The sequence below is a fragment of the Thermothelomyces heterothallicus genome, assembly GCF_042370625.1.
Source record: "Thermothelomyces heterothallicus CBS 202.75 unplaced genomic scaffold P884_scaffold_20, whole genome shotgun sequence".
Classification (NCBI taxonomy): Eukaryota; Fungi; Ascomycota; class Sordariomycetes; order Sordariales; family Chaetomiaceae; genus Thermothelomyces; species Thermothelomyces heterothallicus.
This window is the reverse complement of record NW_027192581.1, coordinates 537554-561442: the sequence shown is the minus strand read 5'-3', so window position 1 is coordinate 561442 and position 23889 is coordinate 537554. Positions and strand designations below refer to the sequence as shown.

At 56.1% G+C, this 23889-nt stretch overlaps 8 protein-coding genes across 8 annotated transcripts; 6 read left to right on the top strand and 2 right to left on the bottom strand.

Annotated features, from left to right (window-relative positions):
- Positions 1-2170: 2170 nt before the first annotated feature.
- P884DRAFT_293643 (kinase-like domain-containing protein) lies at positions 2171-4581 on the top strand. Its single transcript, XM_069444231.1, has 3 exons — positions 2171-3306; positions 3371-3708; positions 3791-4581. The coding sequence occupies exons 1-3, from the start codon at positions 2535-2537 to the stop codon at positions 4229-4231; spliced, it is 1551 nt and encodes a 516-aa protein (XP_069295705.1). The 5' UTR covers positions 2171-2534; the 3' UTR covers positions 4232-4581.
- Positions 4582-4683: 102 nt separating this feature from the next.
- P884DRAFT_262318 (uncharacterized protein) lies at positions 4684-5126 on the top strand (the record flags this gene model as incomplete). The annotated part of the gene is made up of 2 exons (XM_069441646.1): positions 4684-4855; positions 4896-5126. Coding segments are annotated over 2 exons (303 nt in total), but the record flags the coding sequence as incomplete, so codon positions are not given.
- A 588-nt stretch (positions 5127-5714) lies between these two features.
- Positions 5715-7122, bottom strand: P884DRAFT_271490 (uncharacterized protein; the record flags this gene model as incomplete). Its single annotated transcript, XM_069442441.1, has 3 exons — positions 5715-6003; positions 6062-6540; positions 6595-7122. The coding sequence occupies 3 exons, from the start codon at positions 7120-7122 to the stop codon at positions 5715-5717; spliced, it is 1296 nt and encodes a 431-aa protein (XP_069295703.1).
- Positions 7123-7549: 427 nt separating this feature from the next.
- On the top strand, positions 7550-9578 carry P884DRAFT_262316 (Di-sulfide bridge nucleocytoplasmic transport domain-containing protein). The gene is made up of 3 exons (XM_069441645.1): positions 7550-7779; positions 7941-8902; positions 8963-9578. The coding sequence occupies exons 1-3, from the start codon at positions 7674-7676 to the stop codon at positions 9338-9340; spliced, it is 1446 nt and encodes a 481-aa protein (XP_069295702.1). The 5' UTR covers positions 7550-7673; the 3' UTR covers positions 9341-9578.
- A 1634-nt stretch (positions 9579-11212) lies between these two features.
- On the top strand, positions 11213-13987 carry P884DRAFT_205784 (fungal-specific transcription factor domain-containing protein; the record flags this gene model as incomplete). The annotated part of the gene is made up of 5 exons (XM_069438672.1): positions 11213-11470; positions 11554-12695; positions 12769-12887; positions 12950-13184; positions 13252-13987. 5 exons carry the CDS (start codon positions 11213-11215, stop codon positions 13985-13987), a joined length of 2490 nt encoding a protein of 829 aa, XP_069295701.1.
- A 389-nt stretch (positions 13988-14376) lies between these two features.
- On the bottom strand, positions 14377-15406 carry P884DRAFT_279305 (uncharacterized protein; the record flags this gene model as incomplete). The annotated part of the gene is made up of 5 exons (XM_069443296.1): positions 14377-14476; positions 14523-14551; positions 15000-15123; positions 15167-15273; positions 15314-15406. 5 exons carry the CDS (start codon positions 15404-15406, stop codon positions 14377-14379), a joined length of 453 nt encoding a protein of 150 aa, XP_069295700.1.
- A 683-nt stretch (positions 15407-16089) lies between these two features.
- P884DRAFT_279304 (uncharacterized protein) lies at positions 16090-18025 on the top strand (the record flags this gene model as incomplete). Its single annotated transcript, XM_069443295.1, has 3 exons — positions 16090-16216; positions 16270-16786; positions 16996-18025. The coding sequence occupies 3 exons, from the start codon at positions 16090-16092 to the stop codon at positions 18023-18025; spliced, it is 1674 nt and encodes a 557-aa protein (XP_069295699.1).
- A 3525-nt stretch (positions 18026-21550) lies between these two features.
- On the top strand, positions 21551-23549 carry P884DRAFT_279303 (major facilitator superfamily domain-containing protein; the record flags this gene model as incomplete). Its single annotated transcript, XM_069443294.1, has 3 exons — positions 21551-21596; positions 22001-23437; positions 23491-23549. 3 exons carry the CDS (start codon positions 21551-21553, stop codon positions 23547-23549), a joined length of 1542 nt encoding a protein of 513 aa, XP_069295698.1.
- Between the last annotated feature and the right edge of the window lie 340 nt (positions 23550-23889).

The following is a 23889-nucleotide window of genomic DNA, read 5'->3' as shown; positions in this document are numbered from 1 at the left end:
TTTTACGCCGAATTGTTGCAAATCCGGGTCGCTGACATCGGCGTGTCATACCAGTAACTACACTAATGACATGTACTCAAGTTCCCCGGCGGCAAACGAAATACCTGGATTGGTGCCACCGCGTCGCAGCCACGAGGCAGACTCCTCAAGGTCGGGAGTGCCATCACGTTGCTTGAGCAAGTGGCTCTTGGGCTTCCCCCAGCGGCCTTCATGGCCGGAACGCGACGCCATTGGTTGCATCCATGTCGCCCCTGTTTCTGAGGAAATCGCAGCAAGCCCCACCTTGCCGCGGCCCCCGAGCTACTGCGAAGTTTATCAACTCGAAAACAATCCCCCTCTTGCTGAGCCGCTTCCAAGTTCCCCAACCAATTCTATCTCGACTATACCTATTACTTAAATTCGCACCCGAGCGTTGTTTCCTTGGCCCTCCCTCCGAACCAGCGTCTCCATCGCCCCTTGCAGTCTTTTCTTGCAATTTGCATACCATCCACACCCTTGTTCTTACGTTGTTCTGTGTATGTTGAGGTAAGGTATGTGATGTACTGTACATATAGTACTACGTACCTTGCGAGGTACATACATAACCCGCGGTGAACTGCGAACCAACCTACCTTACAGGGCGCAGGTTTTGATGCGCAAAACCTGTCTATGACGTCCACCCCGATACTCGGTCACAGAATCACACGCAACGTTTTTTTGCGATCATCGAGTTCTCGACACTGCTGCGTACTCTCAGGTAAGGCCTTGTCACAAGTCTCGGCGCCCCAAATCCTGCCCCTCCTTCCCTCGTCAGCCTACCCCGGGTCGGCCTAGCGACCCCAGCGCTCAGCCAGGCCCGCTGCCCGAGACCTCGTCGAATTGCGACAACCAGACGGACTGGCAAGGCGCAAATCCCGATCAATCAAACAGTCGCTCACGGCAGCAGATCCGCGATCGCCCGCCTGCTGCGCTGCAAATATCCAATACCGGAGACGGCTGTTCCACGATTACCACCTCAACATTTGGCAAGGGTAAGAGCGCCTGCAAAGGATGCACATCCGTTGTCTCGGGACGTCCGCAGATGGGAGACGACTCCAGCATTATCGTTGGACCAACCCCGGCGACCGCCAGGGCTGGTCGAAGCGCAAGCATCTCGCGGCAATCTAGCCACCGAGCGCCATTCTTTCGCCAGCGGCTGGCCCTCCCAAAGTCGGATCGAGTGCTGTGGCGATATTCCTAGACCTGGCACGGCGCGACAGCTTGGGCATCAAAAAGAGGTTAGCTGACCCGTCGGAACAGGTCTTGACTTTTTTTTTTCTTCTCTCCGTCGACGAGCCCCTCAATCCGACCCTGCCCTTCTCCACCGATTCCGTCGACGTCGATATCGCTAGCTAAGTCGGCGTAACCCTCTCGCGAGTTCCCTGATCCGATCCCGCCTTGTGAGCTTAGCTGTCGATTCTCCGTTCCGCGCAAAATGAACGGCGCGCAATACGCGAGCGACACGTCGGCGCAACAGTTGCCCCAAGGCGCATCGGCAGCGGCTGCGCCTTCAAACGGCAACTCGCCCCTATTGAATAAGAAGAGAAAGAAGGATGGCCTGAAGCCTATCATCACTACCGAGAGTCCTGGGTACGTGCATCGGCCACACTTGAAGTGTTCGTCTTTCTGCCGCAGAGGATCGATCAAATGCCTTGGTTTTCTGCCCCATTTCTAGAAAGGCGGTTTGCCCGTCCGAGTGGCCGTCCTCTCTCTTCCTTGGCACTGCCTGCGATTGCGGGCACGCGGGATCGCAAATCCCAGGTCCCCTCAACCTTGCGAACACATTGTGCAGCGTGTGCCTCAGCGAGGTGGCGGGGTGCGACAGGCGGGCCATGGGACCCACGAGCCCACGAACCATAAAACAGCCCACTGCCTCCGTACCCATGTGCTCACGCTGCGACATCACACCTGCGCATGGGTTTCGCAAAACTTCCCGAGCTTTTTGAAGGGCGAAACCACCCTGCAGATATTTGGGGACCCGTGTCTGTGGCTCAAGTGAGCTGGGGCCGTTCTCACACCTTGCACAACCCCTCTCTTCCCGCCTCCCGACTCCTCTCGCCCCAGCACCACCGCCAGGGGCAAAGAGACATCGAACCTCTCGCTGCAACATTCGCTCGCCGACAAACCACCTAACGCTTTTCTCTGAGCAAACCCGTTCATCCCCCCTGCTCTTGCGCAGTCGACATTCCAAAATGAAGACGATGTTAAAGACAAGGTTTTTTTCTTGTTTTTTTTTTTCGCTTTTACTTGCCTTGCAACCGAGTCCTGGCTCCCCTCCCCCCCACCATTGCGGTGAGGTTGTCAGTGGTTTCGGGCCGCCGAAAGTTCGGCGCCGTGTCTGCGCGCAGAGATGCAGCCCGACTTAGCCCCGCCGCCCAACTCTGCCTGGAGACAAACGATGCGGGCTTGGAGACGGGCATCCGCCTAGCTTAGCCAGCGTCGACCTGCTGCAATGCAGAGGTTGGACAGTCCGCTTACACGTCTATTCCTGCAGGGCCGCCCACCTAGCATCAACCATGACACATTCGCCGACATCGTCGTCCTCGCCGGAGGACGCCGCCGAGAACACCGCCGACGAGGAAGATTCGGAGGATTACTGCAAGGGAGGATACCATCCGGTCACGATCGGGGAGCAGTTCAAGGACGGGAGGTACACCGTAGTGCGAAAGCTGGGCTGGGGTCATTTCTCGACAGTCTGGCTCTCAAGAGACAACCACACAGGGAAGCACGTCGCGCTCAAGGTCGTACGGTCCGCCGCCCACTACACGGAAACCGCCATCGACGAAATCAAGCTCCTCAAGAAGATCGTCCAAGCGAATCCCAACCATCCCGGCCGTAAGCACGTCGTCAGCCTGCTGGATTCATTCGAACATAAGGGACCGAACGGCACCCATGTGTGCATGGTCTTCGAGGTCCTGGGGGAGAACTTACTGGGCTTGATCAAGAAGTGGAACCACAGGGGCATCCCGATGCCTCTTGTCAAGCAGATCACAAAACAGGTGCTGCTGGGGCTGGACTATCTGCACCGGGAATGCGGCATCATCCACACCGATCTTAAGCCGGAGAACGTGCTCATCGAGATTGGCGACGTCGAACAAATCGTCAAACGGGTGGTTAAGAACGAACCCAGCGACAAGGAGAACAATCGGAACGGTCGCCGGAGGCGGAGGACTCTCATCACGGGCAGCCAACCGCTGCCGTCGCCCCTAAACGCGAGCTTCAACTCCAACTCCAACTCGCTCTTCCCATCTCCCGGCTCCCAGAGCATCGGCCAGGTACTACAAGAGGGCATGTCTAACCCTGAGCGCAGTATCAAGTTTGGCTCCCCGCTGACCGGGTCTTTAACAAACAGGAAACAAGCCAAAAGAGTCTTCGCCGACGCCCGGCACGGACAGCACAGAGGAGAACCAGAAGCAACGAGAGAAGACGGCCGACATTTTGACGAGGGAAGTTTCGGGCATCTCGCTGGATAAGGCCGCGACCCCCCCTTCCACCACGGGCGAGAAGCGCAAAGCCGACGACATGCAGGCTTGCGACATTATCAGCGTCAAGATTGCCGACCTCGGAAACGCCTGCTGGGTGAACCACCACTTTACCAACGACATTCAAACACGCCAGTACCGTTCGCCGGAAGTCATCCTCGGTGCGAAGTGGGGGGCCAGCACGGATGTATGGAGCATGGCGGCTATGGTATGCATATTTACTGTTTCCCACCTGTTCATCACCCTTCACACAAAGGCTAACCATTCCCTCTCCCTGCCTTTCCTTGCAGGTCTTTGAGCTCATCACCGGCGATTACCTCTTCGACCCGCAGTCAGGCACGAAGTACGGCAAGGATGACGACCACATCGCCCAAATCATCGAGCTCCTGGGGCCCTTCCCCAAGTCTCTGTGCCTCTCAGGCAAGTGGTCGCAGGAGATCTTCAACCGCAAGGGCGAACTGCGCAACATTCACCGCCTGCGCCACTGGGCTCTGCCAGACGTGCTCCGGGAAAAGTACCACTTCAAGGAGGAGGAAAGCCGCCGCATCGCCGACTTCCTCCACCCCATGCTCGAGCTCATCCCCGAGAGGCGTGCCAATGCCGGCGGCATGGCCGCCCACCCCTGGCTCGAAGAGACGCCCGGTATGAAGGGCATCAAGATCGACAAGGTCGAGGTGGGCAGTCGCGGTGAGGGTATAGAAGGATGGGCGTGCGAGGTGCGCAAGCGGTAGAGGAAGGTAGAAACGAGCGGTAAGAGCGGTGAGGAGGTGATGTGCTGGGACAGAGCAGTTGTATTTTTCCATCCTTGTTTGTCTGTTTTGTCTTGTTTGGTGCCGCGGCGGCCGCCCTTGCGAGGAACGGGCGCTCCAGGGCGCCGTCAATTGGGTATATACCGAGCAGGGGGAGGGAAACGTCTTCGCTCCCCTTTGCCGTGTGCTGCGTGCTTCTTTTTCTTCTCATTTCCCATGGTAGAGCCATCGCGCACTCTGACGCAGCGTGCGCCTGGGCACCAGCGGCCACAGGATAGACAGACCGATGGATGCCTGGTCGGACAGACGACGAGGACGGCGGGGACTTCCCCTTTTTTTTTTTTTTTTTTTTTTTTTTTTTTTTTTTTTTTTTTTTTCCCTTTCTTCTTCTCTTTCCCTTCACAAAATATCGCTCTGCCTTGATGATGGTATAGCCTGCCCCGCCCACACTGTTCATGATTGAATGTCTTCTTCTGATGCTTGTCTGCTCGTTCTACAACAACAATCTTGTCTATCTTTTTGTCTCTCATCGTTCAAAATCACACACTTTTATCACCCTTTCTACTACACACACAAACTACTTGGCTTCATGGTGGCATTTGGGAGGTCCGGAGCCCCCCCCCCCCGGGTTCCTATGTGCGGAAAGACTTGGTTACGTTACACCTTAGAAGGCAATGCCCCGTTACAATGACCGTTTCCTTTGCATCGTGGTCGTTTGGTCGGTCGGTCAATTGTGTCAGTCTGTTGCTTGGTTGGAAGCGTATCTGGCTAATCTAATCTTAGCAGCTGTTGCAGCGCCCCATTTTCTTCTTCTTCTTCTTCTTCTTCTGCTTCTGCTTCTGCCTCTGGTACTGGTACCCATGGAACATGAGAAGAGACGTTCATTCGAACACGTGCTCCCCGTTGCACATCAGATGATATAGAAACAGTCGAGTTCTGTATAACTTGGTTGGCATATGCTCTCGTCCACTGCGCCCTGATGTTGGATGTGATGCAGAACTCGCTCCCGACGAACCACTAAGAACATGAGTGCTCTGCGTGATCTACTCTGGTTTTGGTCTTGGTTGACCTGATTCCACTCTAGGCTAGGCAAAAGCGCCGGCCGTGACCTTTGATGGATCTTAGGGATGGAGAAGAAAAAAAGAGATAATACAGTGTCGATTGGTTAGTTGGTTGCTTGCTCTGTCCCTGATAACGAGGGGACGTTTAGGCTCCTTTTCAAAATCAGAAGCCGAACGATACTTTCCCATTACCCAGCAGCTCAAACCTTTACATACGAGTCGATCCGTGAATCCCGCGCCGTGTCCTATAATAAATTGCGTGCTCCAACCACCCAATCAGCAATCCAAAGCCCTCAGGTGCCTGTAGGGAGGAAGCAGGCCGCCGAAGCTGGCGTAGCCTCCTTTCGTAAGAGCGATGAACTCGACCTCCAACTAAGCTTGTGTTCACGGTTTTCCTCGAGCAACTAGCGTCTCCCACCCTTTCCTTTCTGGGTCATTTTTCTGAACGCCTCCAGCCCCGCAGACCTCATGGGACGGAACTCCGCTGCGGCTCGCGACGGGTCAAACGTGCTCCGCGGCGCGATGGTGTAGCTAGCGGGCAAGCCGGGGGGTTGCGCACGGTTCTTCTTGACTTCGGGGGCGAGGAGGCGTTCGCGCTCCAGCTCGAACCGCGTCTTGCCTGCAGGCCGCTGGGTAAGAGTTATTTGCGAGCCGGCGGCGGCGGCCTCTTGGCGCCGGGCAAGTCTTGCCGCGCTGTTGACACAAGTCAGTAACTGAGGGAGAAGGCGAAATGATCAGGGAGGGGACGCACTTGATGTCAAAATCGCGAGTCTCGATTTGGCGCTTCTTGTAGTCATCCGTCCGCTTCAAAATCGGGCGGCTCCACTCGCCGACCAGGCGTTCCGCTATCCGCTTGATGCTTGGTTCGGGCCGCTTGCTGCGCGTATAGAAATAGACAACCTTTCCAATGCCGCTGCTCAGGAGAACCTCTTTGTTGATCGGTAGCTTCGCGAGAGCGTTAAAGATGTCGCGCTGGATGTTGTAGGCTGGAAGGCTGCCGTCGTTCAGGGGCTCCAGGAAGAACTTGACCGATTGTAGGAAGTTGGTCTCGGGATCGAGGACCGAGTCTTGAATCGCGGTTCGGTTGAGCATGGCAGTGACTTGAGGGAGCAGCTTCAGCTTATGCGTGGCAGCCATGCCCTTGTCACGGGCTTCGTTATCCGCTTCGCAAGCCTTCTCCATCGCCACTTTGAGGTTCGCGATTTGGTCGTCGATTTCCTCCTCAAGGTCCTGTATAATGTCAGCTTTAGAGCGCTCGTCTGGACAGAATGACAATGTACATACGATATCATCCTTCTTCCGCCTGCGCTTTGTTGGGTTCTTTAGGGCGTTATCCATGGCCCGCTGAATCGCCCGGCGACGCCGCTCCTCGGGCGTGAGATTCTCCTCGTTGACTTCCTCCTCTTCATCCTCCATCCCCGCAGTCCGTCGCTCGCCGGTAGCGCGTGCTTTCCGCGGTCGGCGTTCACCCTCCTCCCCATCACCAACGTCGTCTTCAACCGCCCTTGACCTCTTCTTTGGTCTGCGCCCCTCCTTCGGCTTTCTCACTGTTTCGCCGTCCGTCCGTTTGCGCTTGGCCGCCTTCAAAGTCATTGCAACATTTTCATCAATCTCAACGGGCCTCTCTTCGAGGGCTGGATCGTAGTCCTCGAACTGGTCTTCGTCGATTTCGGATAGCAGGTCGGAATCCTTGTCGGAGGCATTCCCGGCATCTCCATCGTGAACATCGGCAGCGCTATCAGGGCGCTGATCGTGATGAGTGGGTTCAGCTGACCCGGCTCGCGAGCCAGCCGGTGAATTGGCTGCGGACATGGCTGTAACTGGTTCTCGTCGCGAATCGCTCAGGCCGAAATTGGTAACTGATTGGATCGGCGATTTGACGTGTGACGTCCTGGGAAGGAACAGTGCAATCACTGCGAGATACAACTGATTCGCGATGACTGCCTTTTCGATGGTCGTGCGTTGTCAAGAAATTGGTGAGTGGTTCTTTTTTCGAGGTTGAGAAATGGCAGCTGCAGTGCTGCCCTTCTTTCATTGAGAGAACCCCAGGAGGCACGCTGCGGCAAATGGCCTGTGCTTGGCTCAATCAGCCGCAGATTCCCCGGTCCAGACAGGACAAGGGTGCGGCGGGTGCTTGAGAGCCACAGTTCGGGTGGGGCCGTTATTGCTTCCAGAAATCTGTCCCAGCGGGTGTTTACTTTTGCCTTGCGGTTGCCACTAACGACGCTTCCGCCAACTTGCCGCGCCCTCGACATCATCTCGCGAAAGGAGGAGAAAACGCGGCACAACCCCGCTCTTCGATTGCGAGTTGTCGGTGTCTACTCCCTAGGAGATCCATACAGACTGCTCTCCTGCCTCATACAATGGATCGCCGCACGTACGAGGGACTGATGGACTGGGAGTACCAGTCACAACCCCCTGTGGATCACTCGAGTCCATTCGCAAAATTCTCGCAGAAGCAGCCGACGTGTGAGTTTTGGCGCGCACCTTCACGGCTGCGAACCATTTATCTGCTTGCCCTCGCTCCTGTTATGTCGCAGCCTTCCTACAGTGGACCGACCGCCCCGATTCCAAGTGTCAAGAAGGCTAGTTACCATGGAACCCTACTGACCCAACATCTCATCCAACAGCAACCTTCAGTTCGCCGACGAAACAGCAATCGTCCAATCCCAACCCGTTCGCTACTGAGGGCACTCTCAATGGCTCGCCTTCCAGATCACAAGCTGAACCGCGACCACCGCACACCTCACTCTTCAACCCTCAAATACAGCTTAAGCCATCGGCGCCAGCATTCAGAAACCCCGCATTCACCACACCTCAGAAACGTTTCGATGAACTTGTGGCTCCGGATTACTCTCCCGCGGACTCTAGTCCCTCTATGACAGATACGTCAGTGATGCCAGCAGATACCCCAGAGTTCGATCGAGAAGAGGATTTCAGGAAGCCCCTCGTCACGCCATCCGCCGGAAAGACGCTGTTCAGCAAAACGTTGCTTCGGAATCACGCGTCTGGACGGGGAGAGATTCCAAGAGTTGGTCGAGACAAGGTCAGGAAACGGAAGAGGCTGAACGGCGACAGGGATGTCGGCAGCGTTCGGCCCCGCCTAGCGCACGACTCTGACGAGTCGGACTCCGAATTCGAAGATGGACAGGGCACCGGGGCCAAAGGAAGTAAACGGGGCAAAGAAGCTCCGCGGGGCTGGTTCAGCAGTTTTCTGTCCTCCATCAGCGACCACCCGAGCGCGCCAGCAATACTCTCGAAGTGGTTGCAGCTCGGCGTCAACCTTATCCTGACCAGCCTCGTGCTTTGGGCCATATTCTACGTCCTCCTCCAGATTCGGTCTGACCTGCATCATGCAAACGAAAAAGCCCGGGCCGCCCTCGCCAACGAGAAGTCGATCTGCTCCGAAAACTACATCAAAAACCGCTGCGAGCCGAGAAGAAACCGGGCGCCCGCTCTGGACGGGCCTTGCAACGAATGGGCAGCATGCATGGACCAGGATGAATCGGCTATCATGCAGGTCCAGATCTCAGTAAGGAATGTTGCGGAGATCATTAATGAGTTCGTTGGTGTCTTGACGTTCAAGACCTGGGTAGGCAAACCATAATCAACCCTTCCAACTATCGCGCCGCATCGCTGACACATCGCCCAGGGTTTCCTCATATCGGTGTTCCTGGCCGTTGTCTTCGCTAATAATGTCGGGTTTGCCTTCCTACGCGAATCCGCGTTACAGCAACCCCCAAAGCCGGTGGAACCCTTGCACTCTCCGCCAGTGGTGCCGCCTATGCTGGGGTCTGCGGCAGCACACAATCCCCAGCAGGCCTATATCTGGGCACCGCTCAGCCAGACACCACGGCATATCCGGAAGAGCTACTTTGTCAACGATGCCACCGACTCGGAGGCATCACCGGATTTCAAAATGATCCTGCCCCCGCAGACACCATCAGGCAGGAGGAGCCCTAGCAAGGGGGATAGGGGGCGAAGTCCCTCAAAGGGCACGCGGGTACGGAGTCCGAGCAAGGGGTACTAGACCGGTGCTGGACTAGTGCCGGTGCACTTTTTCCGCCGGAGTTTTGTATTCTACCTATGTATATTGTACTTTACATTCTGAATCGTCTTGGTCCTGGGAAGTTTGGGGGTTGGACTGGTATTTGGCAGCACATCCTTGGTTCGTGAACCTGGTATTGTTCCGTGGCTCTGCAACGGCGCGGTGATGTTTAGCCTGGGTTATCTTCATCTAACACGAACACTAATTACTACATTGGTGGCTAGATCTCCAGGTTATGTTTTCTCTCAGTTCGTTGCTCCGTACATCTGGACGTTGCAATCTCACTTCACTATGCCATCCCTTCATTTGAACTTTAATAACTAACCACGTGTGAAAGCTTGTCCAGCCATAAATAGCCATTTCTTAGCAGTGGATATCTAGTTCTTGCGACACAGTTTAGGGACAGAATCTCCATTTCCCTCTGTTGGATGTGTGGAGTTTCTAGGATGGGTCGCTAAACGGGATTCCTTCACAATGTCCCCCTGAATATTGCAGTGTTGAAGCAGTTGTCGGTAGCTCTTTTACTACGCGACCTCCTTGAACTTTTCCTGGAACGTCTCGAGTATCGATTGCGGGGCAAACGACGTAAACTTGCGAACCTTAGTGCGGGCCGGAGGAGGAGAGGAGAGTATTCAACACGGGAAACCCAACTGCTCGGGGCAGCCAAAACCAGACCGTTAGGACGTGGAGCATGTCTTCCCAATTGTCCAACGACAATGTAGTGCAGTGTTCCGTTGAGAAAGGGAAAGGCTCCGTTCAGTGGATCAGGTGAGTGCTTACCGAGATACCCTTCACTTCAAAAGGACCCTTCCTTTGCAGTTCGCGAGTAGACGTTTCGCAGTATCACATGGTGTAGATTATGCTTAGCCTCGTGAGTACTTGACCTCGACAAATGCCAGAGTTCGGGGGTGCGGGTTAGGCAGTTCAAAACCCTTAGTGCTCTCAACAACAACTTGGGCTACTCGGCGTGCAGCGCGCCCGCGTGGTAGCCAGGCACAACGTCGTAATTAGTATGTACATGTACTTTTCACAGTCAAGACGGAATATTACCTCTTGAATTGAGACCATCCCGGGACTGCCCGAGACTGCAAGATTATCAAGACGCCGAAAAAAAAATGCCACATCAAAAGCCACAGCGAACAAGTTGATGGGTGCCAGATTGGGAATTCAGGTGTTCTGGCACTCTATGGGAGCTTATCGCCACAACGAGGTGGGAATTGACGCACAGGCCTGGCAGTGTGTATGTGATCCGTACTCCGTAGGGCCTGGGCTCGCGGGGTTAACTGGGCGGGGCCGGGGTGCAGGCGGTTAGGTGGGGGTTTAGTTAGATGGGAGGAATTGCTTTTGCTTCCTTGGCGCTCCAACCAACTTCCCAAAGGAGCACGGCCCGGGTAGCTTTATACTAACTCTCTCTGACGTGACCTGAATAACACCGTAGCCCAGCCTGATGCAAGATCCCGCGTCAATCAAGTCGACGCCTGCCATTCAGGCCATCCAAATCCATCCAAATATACCTGGTCTACGGCGGCGAATTGGCCGCATCTGGAACCGCGTTTTAAAAAGCTAGCTCAGTTCACTTCTTCCTCCTCCCGCCGTATTCTTGCTTGACCCGCCCCAATCCAAGACATATCGAACGAGCGGGTGCCCGCTTCTCCGCGCTGCCGGGATGCACAGGCATGGGACGCACCGAAGCTTGCCCCCTATTTTTCTCGCGTGTCTAACCCACTTCGATCTCTCCAGGTGCTGAGCGCGTCGTTAAACCTGTCGACGCGACACTTCCTCGACTAAACCTGACCATGGTAGCTGGCGTTGAGTGGTCGGGGCTTGGTAATTGGATGACTGCTAGGCAAGCTCATGACAAGAGACACGGATCCGATGGATGAGGACAAGGCGGGAGGAATTTCCGACGCTGCGCCGCCAGCTCCCCAGTCGGGCTCCACTTCGACAAGCGGGAACAACCAGGCACTCTCTCCAGCGCCCTCAGCTGCTCCTCAGTCAAACCCGGCTGCGGCTCCTCCAGGAGGCCCGAATTCGGGTACGTCGAAGCGAAAAAGAGGCCTCGGTGTCGTTACACCAAACGCTTGTACCGAATTCCGTAAGAAGCGCGCCAAGGTTCGTACATGCCCGGGGATCTCGAATATCTCCTTCCGGGGCTGGCGGGATTCTTTGTACGCTCACACTGGGTCTCCGCGCAGTGCGACGGGAACAAGCCCTGCGGTCGGTGCAAGGCGCAAAAGGATGTCGAATGCGTATATGAACTGCCTGTCCGCCAGTCGAAAGAGAACCTCCGTCACGAGATCGAACAGCTACGCCGACAGCAGCGCAACAATGAGCGAGTTATCGCCGCTCTTGTGCGCCCCGATCTTTGGGAGGAAGTTCTCGCACGCCTGCGCAGCGGCCAGACCGTGGAATCCATCTCAGAATGGCTTGGAGGGACCACCCCTTCCGGAGGCGGCGCGTTACCGTCGATCACCCGCTTGCTGAACCAAGGGAGCGCTGCTCCGCCAACCTTATCGGGGTACGGTGCTGCCGCTCCGAGCAGATATGCGCAACTCCCGCCCGGTATGAATGCGCTTAGCCCGGTCAGCAGCCAGCAGCAACACGGTATCCGGCGCGAGGCGGACCAGCAGAGCCCCTGGCGAGGTCAGTATTCCGCCCAGAATCGCCCGACCCCGAACTCTCTCACGGACGCATCGAGCTGGGACACGGACGTCCAAAGGCAAACACGATTGCGCGTCGGATCATGGCTCGACAGTCAAATCAGCGGCTCGGAACTGGGGAGGGGGCGTACCTTTGGCCCCGTCCTGCTTCCCGACTTCCCTGAGATGCGAGTCCCCCCAGGAACTTGGACGACAGTAACCAGCGACCCAGCCCTGGTTCAGCACCTGCTGGCCCTCTACTTTTGCTGGGAATATCCAACTTTTGCCTCCCTTAGCAAGGAGCACTTCCTCAAGGATTTCATGGAGGGCCGGCCCCGGTTTTGCTCGCCGATCCTGGTCAACGCGCTTTTGGCCCTCGGCTGCCGCTTCTCCCACAAGCCAAACACTCGATCCAATCCCGACGATCCGCATACGTCCGGTAACCACTTCTTCAAGGAGTGTCAACGCCTGTTCTACCAGGAGGAGGACCACCACAAACTCACCACCATCCAGGCGCTAGGCATCATGTCCATTAGAGAGGCCAGCTGCGGCAGAGACTCTGAGAGCTGGTATTATGCTGGTCAGAGCATTCGTCTGGCCATCGAGATGGGTCTCCATCGGCTGCAAGACGACGGGCGGGACGACGACGAGAGTGCAGTCCAAGCCGCAACGTTTTGGGGGGCGTTTGCTCTGGATCAGTAAGCAGTATTGGCTCCATTCCGGTGAAGGGGTTCTTGCCGTAGTGTGGCTCGAATTTTAACCGATAGCCAGCGCGTGGTCCTTAGCAACCGGCTCACTCCCCCAGTGCTCGTGCTTCCCTCGCCTTCCGCCGAAACCGGCAATAATAGACGACATCGAGGCCTCGCTGTGGATCCCGTATACAGATGACGGTAAACAATGTTCCCCATCTAGATGCCCCGTTTTCCTCCAGCTAAATGACTCGATGGAACAGGCGCGCCTTTACAGAGGTCTTGCGAGCAACCCTCCAACGTCCGCTCTGTCTATAAGTGCTTCTGCGAGCTTAGCGAACTAGTTCACCAGTCGTTATACGTTCTTCATTCGCCTGGCAGGCCGCTCACAAGCAGGGACCTGCTCGCTATCTATACTCAATACCTGAATTGGTATGACAGGATACCGGAGGTGCTGCGCCTCGGGCACAACTTCACCCCAGCCGTCCTATTCGCACAGTGAGTAGCTGCCTATCCAAGACGCCCTCTTTGATGTGCCCGGTCGTCGAGGCTCACGTCTCAGTAGCATGTACTACCACTTTGCCATACTCCTTCTCTTTCGACCCTTAATCAAGCTGCGAATCATCGGCTCAAGTATATCCCCGCGCGATGTCTGCTCGCAGGCGGCCGATGCCATTACCGGACTATTGCGCTCTTATGCGCAACTTTACACGCTGAGACGAACACCATCGTTCGTACCATATTTTGTCCTCACATCATCAATCATGCACCTCACCTTAGCGGCGGTGAACTCCGGTACCCGACGAGCCGACAACGGTGGCCCAGCGCAGGGCGATGACCCTCAGAGGTCGCCGCCCAAGTTGGATTCTCACGTCATCGAGGCCATCGGCCGGGGGATTGCAGACCTGGCGGAGATGGCACCCTGCCATCATTTCGCGGAGCAGGCGCTGAATATACTAAAGTTCATGGCCAAGAAGTGGAACATTGATGTTGAGATCAAGACGATGGCGGGAGACGAACCACGAGAGGCGGAATTCAACGATGTGGACAAGGCTACAAGGCCGGTCGCAGGCAGCCTTAACTTCTTCGTGCCCAACTTTAAGGAATCGGACTTCACCTGCACGTGGGGGAATGCGGTCCCGGGCCTAGGCGCAGACAAAGAAGCCGGAGCCAAGCTTAAGGACGACTCAGCGACAGCTGACGGCCCGGAGAATCCTCTGTTCTGGCCATTCCCTATGCAAGGCCGTCCCATGTTGCCTGCTGGGAAGGAGTTAGAGGAGGCCGGGTTCGAGTTAATCTAGCAAAAATTCTAAATGAAAAATATCGCCAAAATGGAACGTACCACACTCCAAGGGTTTGCCGGCTTCTCATCGTTCCAACCGGCGCCTTCGGTCAGAGGAGGAAGCGCGGCGGGGGAGAGAACGGAATACTGGAATCTTACAGATGAAAGAAAACTGGGTTCGACAGCCTCCATGACGGAGCACTGCCGGTATGTCGCGGGAAAAAAAAGCTAACGAGATATTAGGCAACAGCCCATTGAGTTTGGGGAAGAGCGGCGACCATTCCTGTGTTGCAGACACGGCATGCATTTCGGACTCCGTCTCGCTCAGGTTCAGGGATATGGCCCGTTCCGCATTTTGGAGACCATTTGCTCTTCGCTCTTTTTCTAGCTTATTCAATACCCCAGTTGTTATTGTTGCTCGACACAAGAGAAGGTGTGCGGCTTTGCCTGCCAATATTCCAATACACAGCCGTTACACAACATGGCGCGCTCAAGAAGAAGCGGGCACCTCGAGTCCTGCCGTTGCGGTGCGAGGGCGGCAGCAGTCGAGACACGGTAACGGATCCTCGAGCGGCTTGAACCGCTGGGCGGGCCCACTGGAAGGCCACAAACGTATGATTGCAACAGCTTATCAGCACTACCTCACTTCCTCGTCAAGAAAACAAGGGCTTCGCTCCTTATCGCGTATCGAGCTGGAAGGACGGAAGTCATCAAAGCAGCCTATTCCCGCAAGACTGCGGAGAAAAGCCACAAGGTTGAGAAGAGGAGTTGCCCAGTCCTTAATTGAACAGGTATTGGAATACAGAACACGAAGGGTGCCAGGATCCCGGTTGAGCCCCAAGGCGCCCCCCCGCGCGACCCACCGCTCGCTGTTCGATCTGATCTTAACAAGGGGACAGCACCCTTGTCTCCCTGCTGTTCGGTGGGACGAGCAGTACTGCGTGCCGAACGGTTCACATGGAGAACAACGTCATCTACGGATAACATCCACCTACGGATCATTACACTAGTGTACGGATTCCGTGACGGACACAGATTGCCTGTACTGAGTACAAGTAGGCGGGCCGGAATCCGCCATTCTGGGGGCCAGATGCGGGGTGAATGAACGAGAAGGGATGAAGTGAGAGCAGCAGCAGCGCCACAGGAACCAGTCGCCTGTTGTTCGTCGCTTCTTTCTCTCGAATTGGCCGGAGGGAACGCTACGCGCGATGCGAGGCAGCGGCGCCGGACAAACAACAGCAGCACCACCAACAACAGCAACAAGACCCCCTTCACAACCGGGACGGCGCACACCTCGGACGCGCGCTGATTGGGCGCCACCCTGCAAGGCATGGTGTTTCGAAACGCACTCGTCCAGCGCGGTTCCCGGCTTGTGTTTCAGGTCGACCAGGATGGGTAGGGGGGCTCTTTGCCCAATCAAGAGGGGGCACAACAGCATCTGGGCTCTTGCAATTCTGGGCCAGAGCGAGGGTAGCAGACGATCTGCCGCACCCTGTCTTGTCACTGTCCTTCACCCTTGTTTGCCTTGTCGAGTTATCGAGACGAGTATGGATACCCCTAGTTATGTCGCTGAATAAAGAAGACGAAAAATAACCCAAAAAAACAAAACAAAACAAAAATAAATAAAAACGAGAGGCGGCGTATGGGAAGCAATTGGGGGATTATGGTCTGCGCTTTCCGAGAATGTCCACGCCGCCGCCGCCGCCTCCGGCCCGTCTTTCTCTTCGTTATCCTCCCTCCCGGTTCCGTCGGGCTGCGCCGCGCTCCATCCCCTGGAGTTCGTCCCCCCCCCCCCCCCCTTGTCCTATTTGGAGAAGGAGGGTTGCAGCATCCTGCTGGCGCGCTCTCGTTTTATATTCCTGGCTAGCCTCCCACATGCACGCGTGCTCGCACGCCTCTCTTGGATTGTCTCCCGCCTTTCGCTTCCCGATCCCTAACCTCGAGACGTCGCCATCAGCGAATGATGGACAGCTGACGACGTTGGATTCTGCCGAGAGCAATCCATCCACCTTACTTTCTCTTCTTTCTGACGTCTCGGTTCCATTCCCCGGTTGATGCTGAGCTGAACCAGGCCGGACTTGGCCTGCTGGTATTTTGCTTTTTTTTTCCCTCTTCCGCGCCATGGATCCTTTCCGCGATCCGCCCGCAGACAGTCTTGCTGCGGCCCGTCTCCATGTGCAGGCTCTTACCGAGTGCGGTTTGTCACGAGAAGCGCTGCTGCAGGCGTTGCTGGAGGATTTCGGCGATGGTAAGACTCGCAGTCGCTCGTGTCGGGGCGCTGGGTGTTGATGATTCGGTTAGGGAACGCGACGGTGAGCATGGAGGGGAGCTTTCCCCAGCAGGCGGCGTTTCAGGGACAGCAGGCTGTCCAGGAAAAAGCAGGACATCAGGGCAGCTTCCATACCCGGTTCTCAATCTCGACAACAAGTTCCAAGTCGTCAGGGAGGGCGAGCGTCTTGTCTACGGCTACTTCGATGAGCTCGGTGTCCTCCCAAGCGGGTTTTGGGGGAGGAATCCAGGAGGTTGCCGTACCGCCACCACCGCCCGCGCCGCCTGTTAAGTCCAACAATCGGGGGAGTTCAAAGACGCAGGGCGCTTACTGGTGCACTTTTTGCGACGTCGCCTTTCAGCGCAAATTCGACTGGAAGCGCCACGAAGACGAGTTTCACGAGCGGTACAAGCGCTATCCCTGTCCCAACTGCAACCGCATTTTCTGGGGAGCCAACACCTTCAACCAACATCACAAAAACGCGCATGGGTGCACCACCTGCCCACATGCCGACCGCGTGGTGAAGTACACACAGAAGAAGACCGCGTGGTATGTAGCTTCTGGCCGTGCTAGCTCTCTCTGTTGTCTCCTCTTTCGAGCATGTTTTCTTTTTCTAGTTTCTCCCGTTATATCCGCTCCTATCTCGGGCTAAGAAACCGGACGACGGGTCGAGGAGAGGGGGCTGGGTTGTGTCACACGACCACGTGCATGGTGCTGCCCCAACAAGCAAACAAAAGATATGCTGACCATCTCACCAGGGCATGCGGCTTCTGTGGTGGATTCCTTGCCAGTCGGGATCGCTATTTCGACCACGTCGCTCGGCACTACGAAGATGGCTGCAACAAGTCTCACTGGAACCACTCCCTCGTCATCTACGGCCTCCTGCACCAGCCAACCATCATACACGCATGGAAAGAACTTGACTCGGAGCTTTACGGCCACCTGCCGCGCAACCAACAGCCCATGTTCGAATGGGATCCCAAGACAACAGGTCACGCCCAGGGGTTTCTCGAGGGTGAGAGTCCGGGGAAGCTGCAAGATCTCCTGGAGTTCTTCCGTGAGGGCCGGGACGATCCTAAGTTCCTCGCCCATCTCGCTCATGATTTGGCCACCATTCGACTCCGAAGCGAAGTGCAACCGACCGTCTCGTCTGTGCCATCCCCCGCATCCTCGACCACACGCCCGAGTTCTGAGCCGCCGAACCACAAGGCCCCAATGAAGTCACCGCCCCTGACAAAGCACATGTCCGCGCCCCAACAGCAGCGACCACAGCAAGCGCTCCCACCGCCACCGCCACCATCCTCCTCCTCCTCATACGATGAACAACACTATCAAGCGAAGCAATGCAACATTGCGCCCCTCCCTTCTACCTTCCCGCCGAAAAATAACCCCTTCTTCAGCCTTCCACAGCAACAGGAACAGATACCCCAACAGCCTCAAGGAGTGCTGTCCCCTTTTGGACAACCCATGATGGGCGCAGGCACGGGCCCTTACTACGACCTGTCCATCACGCACGTTCGTCCACACATGCAGCTGCTCTCGCAAATGCCGCCGGAGCAACAGCAGCAGATACAGCAAGAGCAGCAGCAACAGCAGCAGCAGCAGCAGCCACAACCGCAGCCACATCTCCTGGCGCCGATGAGTGTCTACGATGACTGGAGCAGCATGGCGGGGACCGTCGTCGATGACTCGGTGTTTGCGAGTGCCATGGCTATGGGATGGCAACATCAGCAGCCGCAGCAGCAGCAGCAGCAACAACAACAACAACAACAACAACAACAGCAATGATACTGGTAAGGTGGTTTGGCAGGTAACATGACATTCCGAAGTCGGGATAATGAAATTCTGGCAGACATGCCGGTACATTCGCGAAAGGGGGGCGGTCTAAAGTTAGAACCCCCGAATTTTTTTTTTACATTCTCCATCGCCCCGTGCGAGCTCATTCAAGGGCACGTTTTTTTTTTCTTTTCTTTTTTCCACCAAATAAGTGGGATTGTGTATATATAAGTATTGTACTTGTACTTCCATAATATGTCTGGGATGGCTGTGCTGTCCAGGCATAAAGGGTCTGAGTATTTTGTCTTTTCAATTCTTTCCTTTTGTCCAACAAAAAGAAAACGAGCAATGCGAACAGGCCACCTACTAATGGCAAAATCTGGGTTCTGGCGCGGGCGGGCGACCCGCGTTTTCTGTGCTGAAGAGAAGCGTTGCGCACTCGTCGTTTGTACTTGAATCTGAGCCCTGAAGAAATGATGCAACCACGCGCTATAATGAAGTGGTCACTATAAGCCGATCCTTGCCCTATCTGCCACTTCCACGCCGATGGGACCTTGCCAGCGATGCGTGGCTCAAGGGCCGGAGGGAGCCGGCGGGCTGACGGAGTGGGACCTGAAACGAAGGCCGGATCTCAGGTTACGGGAAATCCCCCCGAGTTTACAGATTACAGTGGACGGAATACACTAGAGACAAACACAGCCTCGGGCCGGAAAGATCCGCAGGGCTCTGAATAGGCGAACCAGATCTCGGAACTAAATCGTAGGGCTGAGCTCACCCTGTTCATGCCAACGCATCAGGTTATGTCGATCGCGGCAAGGGGGTCGCTAATTAGTCTCCTTTGGTCTTCCAGAAGAGAGGGGTCCATACGCTCTACCACTGCATAATGTATCTGGCTCATCTGAGACGAGGGTACGCTACGTAGACGGAAGTGCTGTGATCTTGAAAGATGGCGATCAGAACCAGTGGAATTGCGGGTTTTTTAGAAGAACAGAGGCCATGGCTCCGGGTACATATTCAGCATCGAAGCCCATTCTTCTTTTTCCATGACAGGAGCACTATGGTCATTCCGTACTCCTCTCTTTCACCTTCCAAATCATCCATCGGGCTAATCTAACCCCATTCCCTGAAGCGAGGCTCCTCTAGTGTCGGCGATCCCTATTGGGTACTTAGGGCATTCAGACTGACGTCGTCCTTCGCAGACAAACTCGAGATTCCTTGCGCTAGTCATAAACGTCGAATCCGCGAGGTTCCATGTCGCAACCCCTTCCTGCTTTGGGCGAGACAATCTCACCAAGATAGCAGCCTCCCTATGTGGTGCCCTCGAAAATATCAGGGCTTGAAAGAAAACTATAGATAATTTCACTCATCATAACGAGCGATTCCCTCATTATATCGCCGCAACACCATGAGCAGTCAATTCAGTATAATTATACATTGACGGCGGTTACGCATCCTGTATCCACGGCGGGCAGCGGACTGGTTGAAAGAGCAGCTTCGTCAGATTACTACTCTCTCAACAGATGGTTGGCGGAGAGCAAAGCTGAGCAGCCATGGTGTCATGCCACTCTCCGTGGACATTCAACAGAGTCTGAAGGATCAGCAAGCGGTGATAAGGAAAATGCAAGAAAGGAGGTAGAACGCTTGAGAAGAGAGGTTGTGACATACGTCGGGCTGTTGCAAATGGGCGGTGTAGAATGATTTGGCGAGCTTCTCATACCTCGGGACTCTAATTTCGGCTCATTGCCTGCCTTTCTTTTGTTTATTCGATATAACATCTTTGTACAACCATCACCCACCCCATGCTCTGCGACTGATACATCTTCTGATCCAACTTCTGATCCAATAGCTCGATCTCTTTCCGTCAATAACATTGCCGTGCCGACCCTGTACCGCACAATTTGAGGGCTGGAGGGAGACATCATTGAAAACTCGCCACCAGGTGTGATGGTGGCGGCGGCAGCAAACAACCATGGAAATTAATTATTTAACCGTTCACGGATGGTGTTGTTCGTGCTCTGTCCAGGAACATAAAAAGGCTCCGTCTTCCTAGTGGGCAAGGAAATTCCACGCATATCATGTCGGGACGCGAGACGTGTAAATAACTGAGGTTTTCTCTTCCAAGAGCTGCTTGGGATTGGCCACCCGGTGGTCTCTTCGAACCCTTGGTTGACGTCGTATCCAAGATGGGAAAGGCGCCCGTTCGGTGTTGAGAGTGGGAAGGTGGAGGTTGTGGTAGCCCATAATTCTGAGAACTAAGGTCGTGAGGAGGTGGGTTCTACAACACCCACCATCAACATCAACAACAGACATCGAGGTCTGCTTAGCCGGGCTCACCCACGCAAGCCAACGGCAACGCAACAACACGGCCGGAAAACGTTGGAGCAATCGGAGAGGTGGCTGGGCAGGATACACGGGCATTCTCCGGTATTCCCCGGTATCTGGGGTCCCAACCTCCATTAAGCTGGACCATGATGAAGTGGATGCGGCCGTTAGGCACAAGATCGGTGGAACTCTCAGAACGGATATCAGTGTTACTCGGTGCTCAAAATAATCGAACGATGAAAACGATGAGCTCGCATTGCGTTTGGCCCCGGATCTTGTCTTGACCCTGATCCGAATCGCACGGCGTCGTAAGTTGTGCGTTGCGGACGGGGAACTCTTGCGCCCGTCGGCGGAAGCGCTGATCCTGACACGGCCAAAGGACCACCGAGCAAAGTAAAAAGGATGGTCGGTGATTGCGCGGGCCGTGCGTGAGGGCGAGGTTGAGGCTCGGGAAAGAGTGGGCGAGGTTCCTTCTTGCATTGAACCACATGCCCCGGAAGGTTGCACGAGCTTGGCAAAAGGCCGAGAGCTAACTAGCTTGGCGTTTGTTTTGGCCAATGAAGGGAGCGACTCAATCAGGCTGCGGGGTGCTGAGGGCGGGGGAATTGGGCGATCCTGGCGTGTTGGTTGGTCAATGCCCCACTGCGACCGCGAGGTGTGATCCCTTCTGTAGCTTAAGAAAACCGGGCAACGACCCTCGACTTTTTCGGTTCCCCTCTTTCTTCTGTACAGCTTTTTTTTTCCTTTGGCAGCGATCCAAGGAACTCTACTTGGTACGAGTACACGCTACCTGAACCCGGGTGGATTGAGGGTTGCTGGTTCAGTTTTTGTCCCGGCCGGCCGGATTCAGAGCTGCCCCAGGGAAAGAAGGGACTTCGAGCTAAGCAGTGGGCTGGATCCCGACGCGAACCGACCCACATCACCAAGCAACAAGACGCGCCGACGACGCACCAGACGCGGATGGCTCAAGATCGGACAGACCCAGAGACTCGCCAGCTTCTAGCAGGCTCGGAGAATGCAGAAAATTCTCCCATGAGTATCCAATCTGCGCCGGCACATCTGAGCGCCGCTGACGCGTCCCCCTCCACGGGTCCCCCTCTCCAAACCTCGGCTTCGGAGCCGGTCCTGAGCACGACCTCAACGGCAGTCTCGAATCCCGAGCGCCGGCAATGCTTTCCACAGAATTCCAGGCAGTTCAGCCCCAAACCACGCGCCATGTCGTCACACGTACTGCTGGCTAAACTTGCTACCTTCTCGGTGAGTGGGGTCTCTGCATGCCGCGCCATCGTGTTTGCTGTGCTGACCGTTACCATTATTCCAGGATGCGTTTCTCTCGGGCCTTGTGAGTTTCGCGCGGATGCCGGACGATGCCGTTGGGCGTCCTATTAACCGGACATAGGTTCTCCCCATCTTCCCAGCCATCCTTCAACACCGAACCCTGCTGCGTCAACAGATCCCTCCCGAGGCGCTGCAAATATGGATTTCTGTCGCCGTCTCTGCCTATAGCGGCGGTTTTGCAGTTGCATCTCGTGAGTGCCTCTGTCAATGCAATTCCCGGACGCTTGCTGACCCTTTTTTTTTTTTTTTCCTCTTGAATAACAGCCTTGATCGCTCTCCTCACACGACAGGGCCCAGGCGGCTTTGTCGTACTGCTAGCCGGTCTAGCTCTCACCGCCGTTGCATTTGCCCTTTTCCAGTTCTCTGGTGATGTCCTGCTGTTGATAGCGGCGCGCGCTCTTCAGGGCCTCGCAGCTGCTGCTCTCACCGGCGCTTCTTCTGGGCTGCTTGCTACGGCGCCTAGTACCGGGCGCAATTGGCTCTCGGTCGCCTTCCTGCAAAACGTTGCCATGACCACGGCACCTCTCATCGGCGGGCTACTTCACGATCGGTACCATATCGATGCTGTGTTTTACAGCGCCTACGGTCTCGTCGCATTGAACGTGGTGCTGGCTCTGCTGGCCGCTGGTACCGGGCGAGCCACTCCGGCCAGCTCGGCGAACGAAAGAGCGGCTCTCCTCGCGTCGGAAACCCAGCGGGGCGGTTACGGTACGATGCCTCCAACTGAGACTGGCAGCCTCAGTGGAAGATCCTCTCGATCAGTGTCTCCGACGTCGATGCCTGCGAGGTCGAGTCGGCGCAATGCGCCCACAAGCTTCGTCGCCACCTTCTCGTGGAATCCTCGGCTCTTGGTCGCCTTTGGTGGATACCTTGTCCTTAGCCTACTCACCTCTGCGCTCCAGAGCATGCTTCCGCTCTTTGTTCAACGCCAATATGAGTGGTCAGTGTTAGCAGGTGGATCCGTGTTTGTTCCGCTTTCAGCGCCTGCTGCTGTGCTCGGGCTTTTATCTGGCGCGATCGCGGCACGCGTGCCCCGGTCGATCCGGTTCCTTACGACAACTGGCTTTCTGGCTTACATCCCGGCCTTATTACACCTAGGGCAGCTCGAAGAGAACACCAAGGTTGCACAACACGCGTTCCTCCTGACGCTCGGCGCCATCTCTTCTGCCGCCGGTTTCATCGCAGACCCGCTGGTCAAAGAGATGACGAATGCTGCAGGGTCCTCCTCCGTCGGTGACTCTTGGAGTGCCACAGCCCAGGCCAATGCCGCTCCGATGCTCGCAAACGCCTGGGGTGGTTTGTTTGGGCCTGTCCTTGCTGCCGCCCTCAGCTACCTTTACAGCTGGCAATTCATGACGAAGTGGTTGGCGGTAATCGCAGCGGGAATGGGCGCTGGTGCTTTGCTGTTTCTCCAGGGTTGGATTGCGAACCCCTACTCGGAGGCGCGCGCGCGCTCCGCAGGGACGACCTCGGACGAAGAGGCTGGCCCCTTGCTAAGGGGCAGTGGTCCCAATGACGACGTGTTCCAGGGCCCTGAGGCTTACGGCGGCAAGGAGGACCGATATGCTCGCTCGGACGGGGGATCGTCGGACGCCCGCCACGACGCGAATCGCAAGCATCGCCCGCACCGCCGCCACTTCAGTGTCGACAACTTCTCCGTTGCTACGACGGCGGGGCCTGGCAGCATGGACTCGTCCACCTCCTCGGTCCGTTTCCAGGCAGCGCTGGAGACCCCCGTGCAGGGGCGCAGACGGTCGGAGGCTTGTGACGGCACAAACAAGGGGAGCAGCACGGAGCGGCGCTACGTCATGCGTGAGGCACCCCACGCACCAGCCACGGATCCGCTGCTGGCTGCAGGCAGTCTGTACGTGATTGACGAGGAGCGCGATACTGCGCAAGGGGTGGAGAGGCAGAGGCAGAACCGGCGCGTCGTGGTGTTCCCCGAAGGCGCTGCACCGCCCGAACTGCTCGCGCGTAATCGCCACCACGTTGTCGCGATCAACGCGGTGGATGGGACTGCGCACATGGTTTCGGACGGCACCGACGACCACGCACTTCACGTTACCGAAGAGCCCGTCGATGACGAGGCCGCATTCCAAGAAGCGAACTGTCGGCGCTATGTCGTTGTGGTGGTAGAGGGTGAGGATGCCGAGTCGGAGTGAGCAGAAACGATTCGTAACCTTGTTGAAAAGGGGGGGAGGTGGGGGAAGGAGGGG

Coding starts and splice junctions, on each gene's coding strand:
- P884DRAFT_262316 (XM_069441645.1), top strand. CDS start 7,674: ATGGATCGCCGCACGTACGAGGGACTGATGGACTGGGAGTACCAGTCA. Junction 7,780..7,940: donor CTCGCAGAAGCAGCCGACGT/GTGAGTTTTGGC, acceptor CTCATCCAACAG/CAACCTTCAGTTCGCCGACG. Junction 8,903..8,962: donor TCTTGACGTTCAAGACCTGG/GTAGGCAAACCA, acceptor CACATCGCCCAG/GGTTTCCTCATATCGGTGTT.
- P884DRAFT_293643 (XM_069444231.1), top strand. CDS start 2,535: ATGACACATTCGCCGACATCGTCGTCCTCGCCGGAGGACGCCGCCGAG. Junction 3,307..3,370: donor CGGCCAGGTACTACAAGAGG/GCATGTCTAACC, acceptor TTTAACAAACAG/GAAACAAGCCAAAAGAGTCT. Junction 3,709..3,790: donor TATGGAGCATGGCGGCTATG/GTATGCATATTT, acceptor CTTTCCTTGCAG/GTCTTTGAGCTCATCACCGG.